The sequence below is a fragment of the Schistocerca nitens genome, chromosome 10, assembly GCF_023898315.1.
Source record: "Schistocerca nitens isolate TAMUIC-IGC-003100 chromosome 10, iqSchNite1.1, whole genome shotgun sequence".
NCBI classification, from domain to species: Eukaryota; Metazoa; Arthropoda; class Insecta; order Orthoptera; family Acrididae; genus Schistocerca; species Schistocerca nitens.
Window position 1 is genome coordinate 226,570,705 of NC_064623.1, and position 17,665 is coordinate 226,588,369.

At 39.7% G+C, this 17,665-nt stretch overlaps 1 protein-coding gene across 7 annotated transcripts in view; it reads right to left on the bottom strand.

Annotated features, from left to right (window-relative positions):
- The window catches only part of LOC126210368 (zinc finger protein 596-like), a 206,381-nt gene that overhangs the window by 89,699 nt on the left and 99,017 nt on the right, over positions 1 to 17,665 (bottom strand). For all 7 annotated transcript variants that reach the window (XM_049939586.1, XM_049939591.1, XM_049939587.1 and 4 more), the window contains exon 5: positions 14,926 to 15,024. In XM_049939586.1, the coding sequence (XP_049795543.1) occupies positions 14,926 to 15,024 (99 nt within the window). The remainder of the gene's footprint in view (positions 1 to 14,925; positions 15,025 to 17,665) is intronic.

Sequence of the window (17,665 nt, forward strand, 5' to 3'; positions counted from 1 at the left end):
ACACAATTGAAAGTTAAGTTAAATGTAATGATCCAGGAGAAACGTTATAGTCTGTCACATTGAATGAGTCTCTCTATTTGTTGGTCCCATTCTTGCAGGATCTTTTTCCAGCCGCAGCAATGACAAAAATTTGATGTTTTACTGGATACCTGATATTCACAGTACACTCGTGAAATGGTCATATGGGAAAATTTGCACTTCATCACTAGAGACGCTGTGTCCCATTGCTCATGTGCCGATTATAACACCACGTTCAAATTCACTTAAATCTTCATAACCTGCCATTTTAGCAGCAGTAACGACCTAACAACTGCGCCAGACACTTGCTGTCTTATATCGGCATTGCCAACTGCAGTGCCATGTTCTGCCTGTTTACATATCTCTTTATTTGAATATGCATGCCTACACCAGTTTCTCTGGCACTTCAGAGTAAATGTTTTCTACATAACAGTACTCTGAAATCTTATAATCTTTAAATGTTAATTTATCAAGTTATTTGAGTATTGCACCATACTACTTCAGGAAATTGATGTTCAGACAGTGACTTTCGATTCCTACAAGTAAGAAGAAAATTTAAAAAGGCCAGTCTGTGAGGTCCTCTTGTAAGTACAGAGACTGACAACTGATGACAAACAAGCAATGAACACTACCAGGAAGAGTTTACATCACCACGTACTGACAACTCCAGAGACAAGCAAAATAGCTTAAGCATCAAAAAGCATTTGTTTCCAGACATGGGTTTATAGGAACCTTTTTTTTCTAGTTTTGACCAGTAAGAATATACAATCTTTTTAAACATGCTGTGTACCTCTATGTCAGAAGTGTACTGCATTGGGAGGTTCATTTATTTATTCAGCCATCCATGGACATTTTAAAATGTATGGATGTTGTCAGTTGTGTACATTCATATATTTATACAGTTTGTTGTTACATGTAATTAAACATTGTGACATATAAGTTATTTACAATCATTTTTGCTCTTTTTCAAAATATTGTCAAACAAAATCTATTTACAATCATTTTGTACTAAGGAATTCACTTATAGTGTAAAAGCAGTGTTCCTGCAAAAACCATTTAAGATGTTTCCTAAAGCGGCACATGTTATCTGCTGCTGTTATTTTCTGCGGAAGTTTATTATAGAGTTTTACACCTTCATATAAGAAGATATTTTGAGTCTTATGTTTATTCCTCCTGTCTAGGTGAAGACAGTGACTTGTTCTCGTACTATAGTTATGAAAACTGCTGTTTATGCTATAATTTTCTACATTTTTCTTGATGTACACTATGGTTTGGAATATAAATTCACAAGGAACAGTTAGAATTTCTAACATTTTGAAAAGTTCTCTGCAGTGGGCCCACTAACTGCTTTTTGTTATAATTCTTACTGCTCTCTTTTGCATTTTAAATACTGTTTGCAAATTCTGAGCACTGTTTCCCCAGAAAATAATACCATAACTGATTACTGAAAGAACATAACTAAAGTATACAGTTCTCAAACATTCACTACTGCATGCAGATACAAGGACTCTTAAGTGCATAATATGTTGTGGATATCTTTTTCGAGAGTTTCATAGCATGCTCATTGCACTTCATTTGGCTGTCAATGTGCAACCCTAAGAGTTTTGTTGTAGGTTCATCATCTATGGAGATGTTATCTAGTTTTAAATTTAAGGGACTCCGTTTTCTGTTCATTCTAAAGCATGTTGTATTTGTTTTCTTTACATTGAGAGTTACTTTGATTTCCTGAGACCATTTGTGAACATCCCTCAGCACTTCAGTAGAATTTGCCAAAATTTGTGGTGGTGTCTTACTGGTTATTACTATGTTGCTGTCATCCGCAAAGAATATCTTCTCTCCATGGCTGATATGTTGCGGGAAATCATTTATATACACCAGAAATAATACAGGGCCTAGTACATTTCCTTGAGGGACCCCCAATATTGATATATTGTGGATCAGATATATGTTTCTCAATGTACTTTGATCCACTGGAGACGTGTGATCTCTACTGACTGTACTCTGGTTTCTAGATATGAACGAAACCATTTGAGAACCACTCCCCTTACTCCTAGTGTCTCTAATTTATGTGACAGCTTCTGGTGGTCAACTGTATCAAATGCCTTAGACAGGTCTAGGTAAAGGCCAGTTACATAGCTGTTCTCATCTAATGCTTCTAAAACTGGTTTTGTAAAATGTACTATTGCAGATTCTGTACGTCTACCAGACCTGAAACCATGCTGGTCATTGCATAGGAGGTTGAATTTACTTAGATAGCTCAAAAGGCTGTTTTTCATTATATTATAAGATGGCGTCAGTACCAGCAGTGTGTGATAGTTTCTCTCGAGAAAACAGTAATTCTAAAGTAATCATATGTGTAATCTGTAATTAAAATGTGCAAAATGGTTTCAGACTTTGCTTAGAATCACAATTATGGATACATTCTGCATGTGTGAGATACATTAATGCAAAGTGATAAAAAAAACAATAAAAGTCCTAAAAGCAAAGCTTCGTGAATGTGAATTGAATGGAGTATCATCACTTAACACACGTTAAAATCTGTAAATAATATAAATATAATAGAGGGAAACATTCCACGTGGGAAAAATATATCTAAAAACAAAGATGATGTAACTTCGCTGGCATGTTGATAGACACACAAACAAACACAAACATACATACAAAATTCAAGCTTTCGCAACCAACGGTTGCTTCATCAGAAAAGAGGGAAGGAGAGGGAAAGACGAAAGGATGTGGGTTTTAAGGGAGAGGGTAAGGAGTCATTCCAATCCCGGGAGCGGAAAGACTTACACACACACACACACACACACACACACATATATATATATTTGTAAAGGCAAAGAGTTTGGGCAGAGATCAAAATACATAGAGACTGTGAAAAGAAAGAAGATTGTATAATAGACTGCAAAACTTCGGAAGACTTGAGCACAACAAATAATGCTTTTACTGGATATATACTTGCCGACAGTCTCGGAAAAAGACTGGCAGAAACCCTATATAACCCAGGATCCAGTGTTACTAGCATAATAAAACCTGATGCTCCACTGAAAGATATCATCAGAACTGTGAAAATCTGAGTATCAGGATAAAGAAAAATGATTGTGTTCTAATCCTAGGGGGCGGAGTAGATGTCCACCACAATGATGTATTATCAGCAAGACGAGTGCTAAGAGAGACGCTCGAAAAGCTCAAAAATGTACATGTGATGGTAACCAGCATTCCATACAATTTTTTTAAGAAATCTCGTGTTAACAAAGAAATCAAAAAAACTAACAGACTGCTTCACAAAATAACAAAGTGCTACCCAAATTCAACATCTGTCCAGCTGGATTTCAGAAAGCAACATTGCATAAACAGTGGAGATCTCCTAAATAGAGCAGGACAACTGTATGTCTGTGCTCAAATTATGAAAACAATAAATAATCTCAATGATCAACACAAACTGCCTGGTATCCTCACCATAGCAGTAACTGAGCAAATGGAAATTTGCAAGGAAACGTCTAAGATGAGAGAGATACTTAACATAACAGTACCAGTATCTGAAGGAGTGGTAGAATATGAGGTACCAGCAGAAATGTCAGGAACATCCAGCAGAGTTGAAGCGGAAACAATTTCTTCAGATGAGAAAGCCTACAAACATAGTGTAAACTCATGTGCACCTGAAACCAAGGATGAAGCTGTCAGCACATTTGACATGCTTAATGCCTCATGCTCACCTGTAACTAGGACTCCAACCACACCAACAGCCAAGAACCATTCTACTAGATCCAGAAACTCATAAGCTGCTCTGCACACATATCAAAGAAAGAGCCTCAGGATAAGAAGAGCTGCTGTGCGAATGACTATTTTTTATGGGATCTTCGCAATTCGAAGAAGAAGAAAAGGCAGAATCTTCACAGTGTCAGCCACAAGAAAGTACAAAGGTAAATAGTGCAGCAAATCCACTACCAAAATGTGCAGGGACTAGAAAGTAAATTAGCTGAAATAGAAGTTCTATTAACTGACTATCTAAAAGACATTAACATACTATGTATAAGTGAGCACTGGGTAAAAGAAATGCAAGTGTCTAGCATAATTATTCCAAATTTTGAAATGATTAGCAAATTTTGTAGAATCAACCATAAACGGTGTGGGACATGTATTTATGTTAGGACAGGGGTAGAATCGAAAGAAATTAAATGTAAACTAAAATGCACAGAAAAAGATTTTGAATACAGTATATGTGAGCTAACCAAATTAAAAATTACTATTGTGTGTTTGTACCGATCACCATTGGGCAACTTTGCCATTTTTATGGAAAACCTTGAGGGAATACTGAATGAACTTAAACATAATGTAATTGTTCTTGGTGATTTTAATGTTAACTTTAAGAATGATTGTAGTAAACAACAGCAACTGTGCAATCTGTTTTTGTGTCATAATATGATGGCAACTGTAAATGAAGTTACCAGATGCGGAAATATGTCTGAAACTATAATATATCAAGTATTTATAAACAAGGACAAGTGTTAATATAACACTGAAGTAATTGACACTGGTTTCTCGGATCACAAGGGTATCAAATCGAGTTTTAAATGATACATCTTACAAGAACCCTGTTATCAATAACAGTTACAGAGAAAGGAGATTTATAAATGATGACTGCATAAGAATTTTTAATTACATTCTGGAAAATAACAACTTGTGATGTCAACACAAAGTTTGACTCACTCCTTGAAAGCTACAAACACTGCTTCAAAGAGTCGAAACTAAACATAAAACTAAAACATGGGTTACACAGGGGTTAGAAAGTCATCAGACACTCTCAGAAAGTTAAATAAATCAGCCAGGAAGAATGTAGCACTGAAAGCACATGTGAAATGTTATAGAAGCCTGTACAAGAAAGTAATAATTGCAGCTAAGAAGCTTGATAATGATTCATATATTGAGAAAGGTAACAACAAAATGAAGTCAACTTGGGAGGTAATAAATAAAAATATAGGTAGACACAAAAGAAAAGATAACAGCTTTGTCACTAAAAGTGGGGATAAAACTGTTAAGGACCCACTTCAGATTGCCAACATATTTAACAAACATTTCACAAATATAGCCATAAATTTAATTAAAGCTAAATGCAATTCCAATAGCAAGGTAAAAATCCCCATGAATGACATGACAATGTTCCTTTATCCAGTAACTGAATCAGAGGTACTAAATGCTATAAATAAGTTAAAAAATAAAATGTCATGTGGATGTCATGGGATTCCTGAGAAAGTCATTAAGCAAAGTGCAAGAAACATAGCCTCACATCTCACTGAAATTGTAAATGAATCTTTTAAGACAGGGGTGTTTCCATCAAAACTTAAAATGTCAACTATAAAGCCACTTTACAAGAACGGTGATAAATATGATGTTAGTAACTTTAGGCCTTTATCAATGTTGTCAGGTTTCTCAAAAATAATAGAAAGGATAATGTATCATAGACTATACAAATTTCTTATTAAGAATAGAATATTGGTTAATGCGCAAAACGGTTTCCATAAAAATAAATCAACTGAAACAGCTATCTTCAACTTTTTACAACTTGTTCTAAATTCCATAAATAGAAAGGAATTAAATCGGTGATTGTTTTTAGACTTATCAAAGGCCTTTGATGTCATCAACCATAAGTTACTGCTTAGGAAGTTATATGCCTATGGGATACGTGGAGTTGCCCACAAATGGTTTGAATCATATCTGTCGGACAGATATCAGAAGGTGGAGATAAGCCATGCAGATAGGACATATTCATCGAGATTCGAGAGAGTTTTGTACAGAGTACCCCAGGGATCTGTATTAGGGCCATTACTGTTTTTAATATTTATCAATGGCCTACCAAGTCAACTATCTGAAGCAGAGGCAGTACTGTTTGCTGACGATACAAGTTTGTTTGTTAAAGCAAATAGTGAAGCTGACTTACAGGAAAAAGTCACATTAGCAACAGACGAAGCAGACAGATGGTTTAATGAAAACAGACTCATTGGGAAAAAAAAAGTGGATCACCTTCAGACATATTACAAATAAAATAAAAACTAACCTTACAGTAGAACTGGGTAAGTGTAAGATTGAACAAGCATCATACACTAAATTCTTGGGAGTACAGTTTAATGAACACTTAAGGTGGGAAAAGCATGTAATATCATTGAACAAAAAATTAAGTCAAACATGTTATATACTTAGAATGCTTTAAAAGCTCATGTAATATTAAAACAGCGTTATGTGTTTGTTTCTCATTCATGCACAGTTTATTAAGATACGGTGTACAGCTTTGGGGGAACAACAGTCTAACAAAACATTCATTTAGACTACAAAAGAAGGCAGTCAGAATAATAAAAGGTATATGATACATAGACTCTTGTAGGCATGCTTTCAAAGAATCAAAAATCATGACACTACCATCCTTATATGTATATGAAAGCACATGTTTCTTAAAAGAACACAAGGAATTTTCTACATTAAACAGAGAATTTCACAACTGCGAAATGAGGAATAGGAATGATTTCCACAGAGAGATTCATAAAACAGCTATGTATCACAAAAGTGTACTATACCAACCCAAAATCCTCTACAGTGCTCTCCCCAAAGAAATAAAAATAATACCAAAACTGCACGTATTTAAAAGAGAATTAAAAAACATGTTATTGAGCAATAGTTTTTAAAGTATTGAAGAGTTTATGAATCATTGACAATAAAAGCACAGTTAATATTTCCCTGACATAATAAATATATGTAATCGCTCACATTTAAATACTTGCTGTTTCTATGAAAGTATGAAACAGTGTTAATGTAAGAATGGAAATAATCTTTGATGTGAGAATCACTAGCTTTTTTTTATGTTGTTATCCTACTTGTATATTTTTATGTTAACGTTCTTATAGTTCTGTTAAAATTGTAATGTCTAAGTGACAAGTAAATTCAATTATAAATTTTCATGTACATGTATTTTAAATTGTAATGTTTATTGACAAGTCCTATGTCATTTTGATGATGTACTACAAGGATGCTAATAAATTGAATTGAATTGTTTCCATCACTTTGGAAAAGCATGACAATAGGGCTATTGGTCTGTAGTTCTCAACGTTTTCTATGTCACCTTTCTTGTGAACTGGTAAAATTTTGGCATGCTTCAGATAGTCAGGGAAGCAACCAGTTTTCAAGGATTCATTTCTGATTTCTGTTAGTGGAGCTTTGATACTAATTGCCTCACAACATTGCATTCTTCCTCCCAGTAGTGGGAAGCAATACCATTGAGTTTGCTATATGCTTCTGTATTGGTTGATTAGCACCTTTTGGAAAAAAATTTTGTAAGTTCATTGCAATGCTGCTAAAGTAGGTATTCACATAATTTGCTAATTCTTTCGGGTCATTTTCTGAGTTTTCCTTGTTCCTGATTTGTGTGTTTGTACCTCACTGCTTCACAGTTCCTGTTTCTTGTTTCACTATAGCCCTGTAGCTTTACTTTTATTATTGGCTAAATTTATGAACCTATCATTGGCTGATATTTTTTGCAGTGTTGAGTATCTTCCTGTAGATCCTACACAACTGCAGAACGAGGAATAGGAATGATTTACACAGAGAAATTCATAAAACAGCTATGTATCACAAAAGTGCAAAAAAACTGGATCACTGTTGTCCTTTTTAATGGAGTTTAGGTATTTACAAGTTTGAGCACTTTTTCTAATTCCTTTAGTAATCCATTTATTGTTGGTGGGTGTGCCAATGGGAATTAATGCTTTGGGGAATGTTTCTTCAAATTATAATTTAAACTCAGACATAAAATTGGAGAACTTGCTATTCACTTTATTTTCTATGTATACTCCTTCCCAACTTTCATGTGCTAACATTAAGGAAAACTCTTGCAAAGCTGATGGAGAGTAGACTCTTATATACATGCAGTTTTGATTCTTTTTTTTTTACACAAGCTTTTACTTTTATAATCTGACATAGATGGTCAGACAGTCCCAGATTTTTTGACAAGTACATCTCGGTTTTCTCTTCCTACATCTGTAGTTACATGGTCAATGGTAGATTATGAATGTGTGGTCATTCTTGTTGCACAGTTGACTAGTGATGATATACCAAAACTATGTAGGATGTGTTACTGGTGTCATCTGTTTTAGTTGTATTTATGTTAAAGTCCCCAAACAAAAGGCTATTATGTTTCAGAGTCAAAGCTAGTTCTAGGCTTTGTATAAGTTTTGAAAAGAATATCACTAAATTACCACTGGGAGAATGATATACACATAATATACACTCCTGGAAATTGAAATAAGAACACCGTGAATTCATTGTCCCAGGAAGGGGAAACTTTATTGACACATTCCTGGGGTCAGATACATCACATGATCACACTGACAGAACCACAGGCACATAGACACAGGCAACAGAGCATGCACAATGTAGGCACTAGTACAGTGTATATCCACCTTTCGCAGCAATGCAGGCTGCTATTCTCCCATGGAGACGATCGTAGAGATGCTGGATGTAGTCCTGTGGAACGGCTTGCCATGCCATTTCCACCTGGCGCCTCAGTTGGACCAGCGTTCGTGCTGGACGTGCAGACCGCGTGAGACGACGCTTCATCCAGTCCCAAACATGCTCAATGGGGGACAGATCCGGAGATCTTGCTGGCCAGGGTAGTTGACGTACACCTTCTAGAGCATGTTGGGTGGCACGGGATACATGCGGACGTGCATTGTCCTGTTGGAACAGCAAGTTCCCTTGCCGGTCTAGGAATGGTAGAACGATGGGTTCGATGACGGTTTGGATGTACCGTGCACTATTCAGTGTCCCCTCGACGATCACCAGTGGTGTACGGCCAGTGTAGGAGATCGCTCCCCACACCATGATGCCGGGTGTTGGCCCTGTGTGCCTCGGTCGTATGCAGTCCTGATTGTGGCGCTCACCTGCACGGCGCCAAACACGCATAAGACCATCATTGGCACCAAGGCAGAAGCGACTCTCATCGCTGAAGACGACACGTCTCCATTCGTCCCTCCATTCACGCCTGTCGCGACACCACTGGAGGCGGGCTGCACGATGTTGGGGCGTGAGCGGAAGACGGCCTAACGGTGTGCGGGACCGTAGCCCAGCTTCATGGAGACGGTTGCGAATGGTCCTCGCCGATACCCCAGGAGCAACAGTGTCCCTAATTTGCTGGGAAGTGGCGGTGCGGTCCCCTACGGCACTGCATAGGATCCTACGGTCTTGGCGTGCATCCGTGCGTCGCAGCGGTCCGGTCCCAGGTCGACGGGCACGTGCACCTTCCGGCGACCACTGGCGACAACATCGATGTACTGTGGAGACCTCACGCCCCACGCGTTGAGCAATTCGGCGGTACGTCCACCCGGCCTCCCGCATGCCCACTATACGCCCTCGCTCAAAGTCCGTCAACTGCACATACGGTTCACGTCCACGCTGTCGCGGCATGCTTCCAGTGTTAAAGACTGCGATGGAGCTCCGTATGCCACGGCTAACTGGCTGACACTGACGGCGGCGGTGCACAAATGCTGTGCAGCTAGCGCCATTCGACGGCCAACACCGCGGTTCCTGGTGTGTCCGCTGTGCCGTGCGTGTGATCATTGCTTGTACACCCCTCTCGCAGTGTCCGGAGCAAGTATGGTGGGTCTGACACACCGGTGTCAATGTGTTCTTTTTTCCATTTCCAGGAGTGTAGTTTGTTTCTTTGGTATATTTACAGCAACTATCTCTATTGCTGACACTTCAAAGTCTTTGTCTACACTTAGCATGATAATATCATTTCTGACTTTATATTCAATGCCATTCTTAACATAATTACATGATCCACCACCTTTCACCGTGTGTCTGCAATAAGAACATGCTTGGACATATGAGGGTAAATTAATATATAAGATTTCACTTTCTTTACACCAGTGCTCTGTAATACAGATAACAGTGCTGTCTAAGATTTTTAACTTAACTTCCAGCTGTTGCACTTTGTTTTTTACACACTTAATATTTTGGTGGAGTACTGTTAGACATTTAAAGTTACTTATCTTGGTGCCCCCCCCCCCCCCCCCAAGGAACATGGACCTTGCCGTTGGTGGGGAGGCTTGCGTGCCTCAGCGATACAGATAGCCGTACCGTAGGTGCAACCACAACGGAGGGGTATCTGTTGAGAGGCCAGACAAACGTGTGGTTCCTGAAGAGGGGCACCAGCCTTTTCAGTAGTTGCAGGGGCAACAGTCTGGATGATTGACTGATCTGGCCTTGTAACATTAACCAAAACAGCCTTGCTGTGCTGGTACTGCGAACGGCTGAAAGCAAGGGGAAACTACGGCCATAATTTTTCCCAACGGCATGCAGCTTTACTGTATGATTAAATGATGATGGCGTCCTCTTGGGTAAAATATTCCGGAGGTAATATAGTCCCACATTCGGATCTCCAGGTGGGGAGTACTCAAGAGGACGTCGTTATCAGGAGAAAGAAAACTGGTGTTCTACGGATCGGAGCGTGGAATGTCAGATCCCTTAAGCGGGCAGGTAGGTTAGAAAATTTAAAAAGGGAAATGGATAGGTTAAAGTTAGATATAGTAGGAATTAGTGAAGTTCGGTGGCAGGAGGAACAAGACTTTTGGTCAGGCGAATACAGGATTATAAATACAAAATCAAATAGGAGTAATGCAGGAGTCGGTTTAATAATGAATAAAAAAATAGGAGTGCGGGTAAGCTACTACAAAAAGCATAGTGAACGCATTATTGTGGCCAAGTTAGACACGAAGCCCACGCCTACTACAGTAGTACAAGTTTATATGCCAACTAGCTCTGCAGATTATGATGAAATTGATGAAATGTATGATGAGATAAAAGAAATTATTCAGATAGTGAAGGGAGACAAAAATTTAATAGTCATGGGTGACTGGAATTCGTTAGTAGGAAAAGGGAGAGAAGGAAACATAGTAGGTGAATAAGGGATTGGGGCTAAGAAATGAAAGAGGAAGCCGCCTGATAGAATTTTGCATAGAGCACAACTTAATCATAGCTAACACTTGGTTCAAGAATCATAAAAGAAGGTTGTATACATGGAAGAATCCTGGAGATACTAGAAGGTATCAGATAGATTACATAATGGTAAGACAAAGATTTAGGAACCAGGTTTAAAATTGTAAGACATTTCCAGGGGCAGATGTGGACTCTGACCACAATCTATTGGTTATGAACTGTAGATTAAAACTGAAGAAACTGCAAAAAGGTGGGAATTTAAGGAGATGGGACCTGGATAAACTGAAAGAACCAGAGGTTGTACAGAGTTTCAGGGAGAGCATAAGGGAACAATTGACAGGAATGGGGGAAAGAAATACAGTAGAAGGAGAATGGGTATCTTTGAGAGATGAAGTAGTGAAGGCAGCAGATGACATAGTAGGTAAAAAGATGAGTGCTAGTAGAAATCCTTGGGTAACAGACAAAATATTGAATTTAATTGATGAAAGGAGAAAATATAAAAATGCAGTAAATGAAGCAGGCAAAAAGGAATATAAAAACAAGGTCGACAGAAAGTGCAAAAAGGCTAAGCAGGTGGGCTAGAGGATAAATGTAAGGATGTAGAGGGTTACCTCACTAGGGGTAAGATAGATACTGCCTACAGGAAAATTAAAGAGACCTTTGGAGAACAGAGAACCGCTTGTATGAATATTAAGGGCTCAGATGGAAACCCAGGTTTAAACAAAGAAGGGAAAGCAGAAAGGTGGATGGAGTATATAGAGGGCCTATACAAGGGCAATGTACTTGAGGACAATATTATGGAAATGGAAGAGGATATAGATGAAGATGAAATGGGAGATACGATACTGCATGAAGAGTTTGACAGAGCATTGAAAGACCCTTAGTCGAAACAAGGCCCCAGGAGTAGACAACATTCCATTAGAACTACTGACGGCCTTGGGAGAGCCAGTCCTCGCAAAACTCTACCATCTGGTGAGCAAGATGTATGAGACAGGCGAAATACCCTCAGACTTCAAGAAGAATATAATAATTCCGATCCCAAAGAAAGCAGGTGCCGACAGATGTGAAAATTACCGAACAATCAGTCTAATAAGTCACGGATACAAAATACTAACACGTTTTCTCTACAGACGAATGGTAAAACTGGTAGTAGCTGACCTCAGGGAAGATCAGTTTGGATTCCGTAGAAATGTTGGAACACATTAGGCACTACTGACCCTACGACTTATTGTAGAAGCTAGATTAAGGAAAGGGAAACCTACATTTCTAGCATTTGTAGACTTAGAGAAAGCTTTTGACAATGTTGACTGGAATACTCTCTTTCAAATTCTGAAGGTGGCAGGGGTAAAATACAGGGAGCGAAAGGCTATTTACAATTTGTACAGAAACCAGATGGCAGTTATTAGAGTCAAGAGGCACGAAAGGGAAGCAGTGGTTGGGAAGGGAGTGAGACAGGGTTGTAGCCTATCCCCGATGTTATTCAATCTGTATATTGAGCAAGCAGTGAAGGAAACCAAAGAAAAATTTGGAGTAGGTATTAAAATCCATGGAGAAGAAATAAAAACTTTGAGGTTCGCCGATGACATTGTAATTCTATCAGAGGCAGCAAAGGACTTGGAAGAGCAGTTGAACGGAATGGACAGTGTCATGAAAGGAGGGTATAAGATGAACATCAACAAAAGCAAAACGAGGATAATGGAATGTAGTCAAATTAAGTCTGGTGATGCTAAGGGAATTAGATTAGGAAATGAGACACTTAAAGTAGTAAAGGAGTTTTTCTATTTGAGGAGCAAAATAACTGACGATGGTCGAAGTAGAGAGAATATAAAATGTAGACTTTCAATGGCAAGGAAAGCGTTTCTGAAGAAGAGAAATTTGTTAACATCGAGTATTGATTTAGGTGTCAGGAATTTGTTTCTGAAAGTATTTGTATGGAGTGTAGCCATGTATGGAAGTGAAACATGGACGATAACCAGTTTGGACAAGAAGAGAATAGAAGCTTTCGAAATGTGGTACTACAGAAGAATGTTGAAGATTAGATGGGTAGATCACATAACTAATGAGGAGGTATTGAATAGGATTGGGGAGAAGAGAAGTTTGTGGCACAACTTGACTAGAAGAAGGGATCAGTTGGTAGGACATGTTCTGAGGCATCAAGGCATCATCAATTTAGTACTGGATGGCAGGGTGGAGGGTAAAAATCGTAGAGGGAGACCAAGAGATGAATACACTAAGCAGATTCAGAAGGATGTAGGTTGCAGTAGGTACTGGGAGATGAAGAATCTTGCACAGGATAGAGTAGCATGGAGAGCTGCATCAAACCAGTCTCAGGACTGAAGACCACAACAACAACACCATCTTGGTGGCTTCTTCTTCGTCATATCTGCAATTAAAAAATCCTTCAGATGGGAAGGAGGTGCCCTTCTCCATCTACTTTCTGCCCCATGGATGGTTTTCCATGTCTGCTGCTGCTCCTGCTATTGCTGGGATTTCTGGTGTTACTGCTGTCTGTGATGCTGCTGTTGATGGTGATGCTGTTGTTGGCATTTCTGCTTCGATTATTGTTTGTACTGCTGCATTTTGTGCAACTGCTATTGGTTGTGTTTGTTCAGCTGCTTTTTTGTTGTTGGTATCATCTGTGATGAGATGGCTTCTCCATTTTGAGTTGATACAATAATAGGCATGATGTTGTTTTTGTGTACATTATCTCAGCCATCTCATTTATTCTAGAACCTATGAACTTTTTCCCATGAACATTTAAATACATACCATACCTGGTGAAGTGTTTCCTTTCCAAGAATTTCACATCTAGGAAGTTTGTGTTTCTGTATGCTTTGCATATTTTGCGAAATTGCCTGTTGGCCTTAATAATTTCCTGGTTGACACATGACTTTTCTATTAGGTCATATCTGTGTGGTATTCCAGTCACTATTACACTTTCATTTTTCACTGTATCTAGGGTTTTCCGGACATCCTGGATGGCACGTTTTAGTTCATTGCAATAAACATCGTTTGACCACCAATTATAACTAAAACCCGATTTTCTTGTGTAGTGTTATCAGGCTGTATGCTCCTGATAACTTCGTTCACAGGGGCCCCAGGTTTTATATAGCTGGCAGCTCTAAGATTGTGTTCGTTTTGCAAGATTTTTGCGAGATCGCGACCATGACTGTCTGAGTAAACAACTAACTTAGATTTCCTAATATATGTATTTCTGCCATTACTGCCTCTTGGGGCAATGCTATTTCTATATTTTCATATATCAGCAGCGTCTGTTAGATGGCAATCATTACCATTAAAGTCTTCCTTGTTTGCTTTTACACGATCTAGAATGGCGAAATTGTTCTGTAGTTTTATAGATCTAGGCCTGCTGTAATCACTTTCTGATTCACAGTTTTTGTTTTCACGAGGATTCCTCAATACTTGCTTTAGATTTTCCACAAATTCTACATATTTTCTAGCTGCATTTATATCACAATAAAGCTAATGTTAGTTCAATTCCGGCACTGCACATTTCCGTTGCTACTTGGAGACTGTTACACAGTTGACCACAATCGCACGAGATTTTATCAGAGTTTAATTTCACAAAACAACTTGAGTGGTACCATTTATGCATTAGTGACCATGCTCTGATACCTTTTTCCACTATAATATCACATGAACAACACTTTACTGATGATAATAACTCAAAATTTACAGAGCAATTTACCACAGTTTGTGTATACGCTGTCATCTTGCTTTACAACTGTTCATTGTTTTGTTACTGAACGTTCCTTTCCACTAGACTACTTTAGCCTGAAGATTCAAAAGCAAAGCTAACATTCTACTGGCAAGTACTTCATACAAAGCTTGACTTTCCTCTGTTTTACACTACTGTCAGCAAGACACCAGTGATGTGCAGGCCACAGGGAACACGACACGACTTACCTCCGTGTGGTCCTCTCTCACTGCCTCCTCATTTTCCTCGTCCTCAGTCTTCTCAATATTGAATGTGCTACATCCGATGAAGCTTTCTGATGAATAATCCTGGAACAGGTTTTTTTTTTGTAAATACTTCATAAAACAAAAGAAGTAAAATGGAGGTAATGCAGTATAGCTGAATAAAATCAGGTGGTGCTGAGGGAATTAGATCAAGAAACAAGACACTGAAAGTAGATTAGTTTTGCTATTTTGGAAGCTAACTGATAATGACTCTTGAAGCAAGCCATCTCGCAATAGCAAGAAAATCATTTCTGGTAAAGTGAAATTTGTTGACGTAAAATATAAATGTCCACTTTATGGCAAATTGGAACTGTGACCCAGACCAGGACTCAAGTATGGGGGCGAAAGACATTCCAGAGGGCTGAACGTAGGGCCTCTCCAGTTTGTCTGACGAACCGGTTTCAGGCTCTGTCTCCAGCTGATACTGATCTTTGCCCGGACATGGCTGCTTGTCCTGTTCCAGGCTGTTCCAGAGGTTGCCCCTCAGTCTGCAAGATCCAAGCGGTCGCAGAGGGTGGGCTTACTGGTAGTTGGGAGCTCCAACGTCAGGCGCATAATGGGGCCCCTTAGGGATATGGCAGCAAGAGAGGGAAAGAAAACCAATATGCACTCCGTGTGCATACTGGGGGGAGTCATTCCAGATGTGGAAAGGGTCCTTCCGGATGCCATGAAGGGTACAGGGTGCACCCATCTGCAGGTGGTCGCTCATGTCGGCACCAACGATGTGTGTTGCTATGGATCAGAGGAAATCCTCTCTGGCTTCCGGCGGCTATCTGATTTGGTGAAGACTGCCAGTCTCACTAGCGGGATGAAAGCAGAGCTCACCACTTGCAGCATCGTCGACAGGACTGATGGTTCAAATGGTTCTGAGTACTATGGGACTTAACATCTGAGGTCATCAGTCCCCTAGAACTTAGAGCTACTTAAACCTAACTAACCTAAGGACATCACCCACATCCATGCCCGAGGCAGGATTCGAACCTGCGACCGTAGCAGTCGCGCGGTTCCGGACTGAAGCGCCTAGACAGGACTGACTATGGAGCTTTGGTACAGAGCCGAGTGGAGGGTCTGTATCAGAGGCTGAGACGATTCTGCGACCGTGTGGGCTGCAGATTCCTTGACTTGCGCCATAGTGTGGTGGGCTTTCGGGTTCCGCTGGATAGGTCAGGAGTCCACTACATGCAGCAGGTGGCTACATGGGTAGCAGGGGTTGTGTGGCGTGGACTGGGCGGTTTTTTAGGTTAGATGGCCTCGGGCAAGTACATAAAGGGCAACAGCCTCAAAGGGGGTGGGGCAAATTCAGGACATGCAGGGACCAAGCAGCAATCGGTATTGTAACTGTAAACTGTCGAAGCTGCATTGTTAAAGTACTGGAACTTCAAGCGCTGATAGGAAGCTGAAATCATAATAGATATGGAAAGCTGGCTGAAGCCAGATATAAATTCTGCCGAAATATTTACAAAGGCACAGACGGTGTTTAGAAAGGATAGATTGCATGCAACCGGCGGTGGCGTGTTTGTCGCTGTTAGTAGTAGTTTATCCTGTAGTGAGGTAGAAGTGGATAGTTCCTGTGAATTATTATGGGTGGAGGTTACACTCAACAACCGAGCTACATTAATAATTGGCTCCTTTTACCGACCTCCCGACTCAGCAGCATTAGTGGCAGAACAACTGAGAGAAAATCTGGAATACATTTGACATAAATTTCCTAAGCATGTTATAGTCTTAGGAGGAGATTTCAATTTACCAGATATAGACTGCAACACTCAGATGTTTAGGACGGGTGGTAGGGACAGAGCATCGAGTGACATTATACTGAGTGCACTATCCGAAAATTACCTCGAGCAATTAAACAGAGAACCGACTCGTGGAGATAACATCTTGGACCTACTGATAACAAACAGACCCGAACTTTTCGACTCTGTATGTGCAGAACAGGGAATCAATGATCGTAAGGCCGTTGCAGTATCCCTGAATATGGAAGTTAATAGGAATATAAAAAAAGGGAGGAAGGTTTATCTGTTTAGCAAGAGTAATAGAAGGCAGACTTCAGACTACCTAACAGATCAAAACGAAAATTTCTGTTCCGACACTGACAATGTTGAGTGTTTATGGAAAAGTTCAAGGCAATCGTGAAATGCGTTTTAGACAGGTACGTGCTGAGTAAAACTGTGAGGGACGGGAAAAACCCACCGTGGTACAACAACAAAGTTAGGAAACTACTGAGAAAGCAAAAAGAGCTTCACTCCAAGTTTAAACGCAGCCAAAACCTCTCAGACAAACAGAAGCTAAACGATGTCAAAGTTAGCGTAAGGAGGGCTGTGCGTGAAGCGTTCAGTGAATTCGAAAGTAAAATTCTATGCACCGACTTGACAGAAAATCCTAGGAAGTTCTGGTCTTACGTTAAATCAGTAAGTGGCTCGAAACAGCATATCCAGACACTCCGGGATGATGATGGCATTGAAACAGAGGATGACATGCATAAAGCTGAAATACTAAACACCTTTTTCCAAAGCTGTTTCACAGAGGAAGACCGCACTGCAGTTCCTTCTCTAAATCCTCGCACAAACGAAAAAATGGCTGACATCGAAATAAGTGTCCAAGGAATAGAAAAGCAACTGGAGTCACTCAACAGAGGAAAGTCTACTGGACCTGACGGCATACCAATTCGATTCTACACAGAGTA